The sequence below is a fragment of the Jaculus jaculus genome, chromosome 2, assembly GCF_020740685.1.
Source record: "Jaculus jaculus isolate mJacJac1 chromosome 2, mJacJac1.mat.Y.cur, whole genome shotgun sequence".
In the NCBI taxonomy this organism is placed as follows: domain Eukaryota; kingdom Metazoa; phylum Chordata; class Mammalia; order Rodentia; family Dipodidae; genus Jaculus; species Jaculus jaculus.
In genome coordinates this window covers 40375175-40378552 of record NC_059103.1, presented here as the reverse complement: position 1 = coordinate 40378552, position 3378 = coordinate 40375175, and the positions used below count along the sequence as shown (strand labels likewise).

Here is a 3378-nt window from a genome sequence, read left to right as displayed (position 1 = left end):
TTGGGATAGGTAACAGCTCCCAGGAAGCCAGAAGGGCAGAAACCCAAAACCAAGACCAGCATTCCAGGCCCTCAGACATGATGATACCTGTGGTCAGACAGGAAGAGCTCGAGGTAGGAATAGCTGGAGGAGCTAGGAATGATTTATCTGGGGTAGGGATCAGCACATGAAGGCCACCAGGGTTCTGTGACTGCAAGGGCAGAGTTCTGAAGATGGAAAGTTGGAGCTGGAGAGACATACGCACATTCCACGTACATATTTGCACACACGAGTTTCCGGCCGGCTCGCCCGGCGTCGTTCGCGCGGCAGGAGTGAGTCAAGATGGAGGAGTATGCCCGAGAGCCGTGCCCCTGGCGAATTGTGGATGACTGTGGTGGGGCCTTTACCATGGGTACCATAGGTGGTGGAATCTTTCAAGCAATCAAAGGCTTTCGAAATTCTCCAGTGGGAGTTAACCACAGGTTACGAGGGAGTTTGACAGCTATTAAAACCAGAGCTCCACAGTTGGGAGGTAGCTTTGCAGTCTGGGGAGGTCTGTTTTCCATGATTGACTGTAGTATGGTTCACGTCAGAGGGAAAGAAGACCCCTGGAACTCCATCACTAGTGGTGCCTTAACAGGAGCCATCCTGGCAGCAAGAAATGGACCTGTGGCCATGGTTGGGTCAGCTGCAATGGGTGGCATTCTTCTAGCTTTAATTGAAGGTGCTGGTATCTTGTTGACAAGATTTGCCTCTGCACAGTTTCCCAATGGCCCTCAGTTTGCTGAAGACCCCTCCCAGTTGCCTTCAAGCCAGTTACCATCCTCACCTTTTGGAGACTATCGACAATATCAATAGGACTTCTTTCCCGGGATTTCTTTAACCAGATGAGCTGTAATTCAAGGATTTCCGAAGGTCAAGACATAGTTTGTTTAAAACCATGGGTGCAACAACTGTGGCCAAATAGGCCATGAAGAGACAGCACTTTTTCTATTTAAAGGGACACGGAAGGGAGAAAAGATAACTGCGTTCATTTATTCACATTTGGATTGCATTTGTGATCAAAATAAATGTCTAGAATCATTTAAAGAACATATAAGTGCTTAGAAGATGAAGGACCAAAGGGCAACTAACCGTGAAACAGAAGTATCATTTCCTTAGGAACTTCTCTGCCTGGTTTCTGTGTGCAGTTAGTCAAACAATAAACACTCTTGAACTTATTCTTTCTTCTAAAGTTGTAGAGTTCTGCTTTTCAGACTGAGCATGCTCCAGGAAACTCAGAGAACTAGTTCCTCGTCTCACTTGCTGTGAATTATGTATGAGAAGAATTACGCAGTCAGCATGAATCATCTCACACTCAAGGCTTTATGGATTGAAGGACATGGCAAAATATTCATCTTTTGCTTTGAACATAATATACACTGTGTCTTGATTTTGCAGGTGCCGAATACAAAACTCTTTTAAGGCTACTGTATCTTGATTCTGAGCCATCTGAAACCTTACCAGAAACAACTTGGTTCCAATATACCCAGTTCAATGAGTTAATATTTTTTTTTTTTAATAATGACTTTAAATATATTTTTTTTATTTATTTGATACAGAGAAAGAGAGAGAGAGAATGGGTGCACCAGGGCCTTCAGCCACTGTAAACAAACTCCATATGCATGTGCCTCCTTGTGCATCTGGCTTACATGGGTCCTGGAGAATCGAACTGGGATCCTTTGGCTTTGCAGGCAAATGCCTTAACCGCTAAGTCATCTCTCCAGCCCTTTATTATTTATTTATTTACTTGAGAGAAAGAGGCAAGTAGAGAGAGAAAGTAAGAGAGAATGGGCGCACCAGGGCCTCCAGTCACGGATAACGAACTCCAGATACATGGACCACCTTGGGCATCTGGATAACATGGATCCTGGGGAGTTGAACTTGGGTCCTTCGGCTTTGCAGGCAAGCTCCTTAACTGCTAAGCCATCTCTCCAGCCTGAGTTAATACTGCTTGTAAGGAAATGTTTGGTGTTTATTATGTGCTTAATAAAGAGGATAGGTACAGACAAAAAAAAAAAAAAAAACATATTTGCACACACACCGTGGCACACATGTGGAGCTTTGAGGACAACTTCAGGTATTGGGCCTCACCTTGTTTAAGACAGGGGCTTTTTATTCTCTGTGAGCTTCTGGTGAACTCTCCTGACTCTGCTCCCCTCACTGACGATGTGCTGGGATTTCAGACAGTGCTACTGAGTCCAGCTTTAACGTGAGTGCTGGGGACCCAAATTCGAGTCCTCACACTTACATGGCGCGTACTTGACCCACTGCACCAGCTCCCTGGGCCAAGAAAGACATTTCAGTCATGAGGACGCTGGGGCAGCTCTGTCTTCCTCTTTGATGTAAGGTGTGTGTGTGTGTGTGTGTGTGTGTGTGTGTGTGTGTGTGTGTGAGAATGAAGGCTCACGTGTGCCACAGCACACATTTGGAGGTCAGAAGACAACCCTGTATGTTGGTTGCTGTTTACTACTGCAATTTCCACGCTAGCCATCGTGTGAGCTTCTAGGAGATTCCCCTATCACCGCCTCCCATCTTGCTATAGGCATGCTGGGATTACAGACAGGGATTACCCTGCCTGGCTTTACATGGGTTCTGGAAATCCAAGAACTCAGATTCTTACTCTTGTGTGACCCAATAGTTTATCCACTGAGCCATCTCCTACTCCTAAAACCATGTCTTTTTTTTTTTTTTTTTTTTTTTTTTTTTTTTGGTTTTTCAAGGTAGGGTCTCACTCTAGCCCAGGCTGACCTGGAATTCACTATGGAGTCTCAGGGTGGCCTCAAACGCACAGTGATCCTCCTACCTCTGCCTCCCGAGTGCTGGGATTAAAGGCGAGGGTCACCACGCCAGGCTCTTTCTTATATTACAAATTTGATTCAGCTCTTCACTTATTTGCATGTTCTTTATACTGGACCCAGCCATGTTATTTCTACTGTCATAGTCTCTGGCTACAGCTCTCTTCATTATCTTCATGCACATGTCCCTCAGCCAGTACCTCTGATGGAGACCCCAGAACACAGCCCAGCTTCTTGTGTTCTTGCTAAACAGAAATATGGCTGTATTTCAAGTCCCATGGTATGCTGTAGGGGAGAACAGAGATTAGTAGGACACAGTTCCTGCTTTCAAGGAATTTGTAGGCTCAGGACATGCTGTTCAGTGAACCACAACGTGCAGTGGTATGTGCCGGTCTGTGCAAGGCCCAGAAACTTGCCTCCCACGGTGGAATTCCTCCTGAAGAGGGGAGGACAGCCACCAGGGAAGGGCAAGTAATGCTGGGACAGGATCTAGGTGACAAGAGGAGAGTGAGGGTGGAGGCAGATACCACACTAGTGACAACAGCTCCTTGCCAGCCTTGCT

General features: G+C 46.1%; 1 protein-coding gene across 1 annotated transcript; it reads left to right on the top strand.

Annotated features, from left to right (window-relative positions):
* Positions 1-284: 284 nt before the first annotated feature.
* LOC123458744 (mitochondrial import inner membrane translocase subunit Tim17-A) lies at positions 285-1519 on the top strand. The gene has a single exon (XM_045143869.1). It carries the CDS (start codon positions 322-324, stop codon positions 835-837), a length of 516 nt encoding a protein of 171 aa, XP_044999804.1. The 5' UTR covers positions 285-321; the 3' UTR covers positions 838-1519.
* Positions 1520-3378: the final 1859 nt, after the last annotated feature.

Coding starts and splice junctions, on each gene's coding strand:
- LOC123458744 (XM_045143869.1), top strand. CDS start 322: ATGGAGGAGTATGCCCGAGAGCCGTGCCCCTGGCGAATTGTGGATGAC.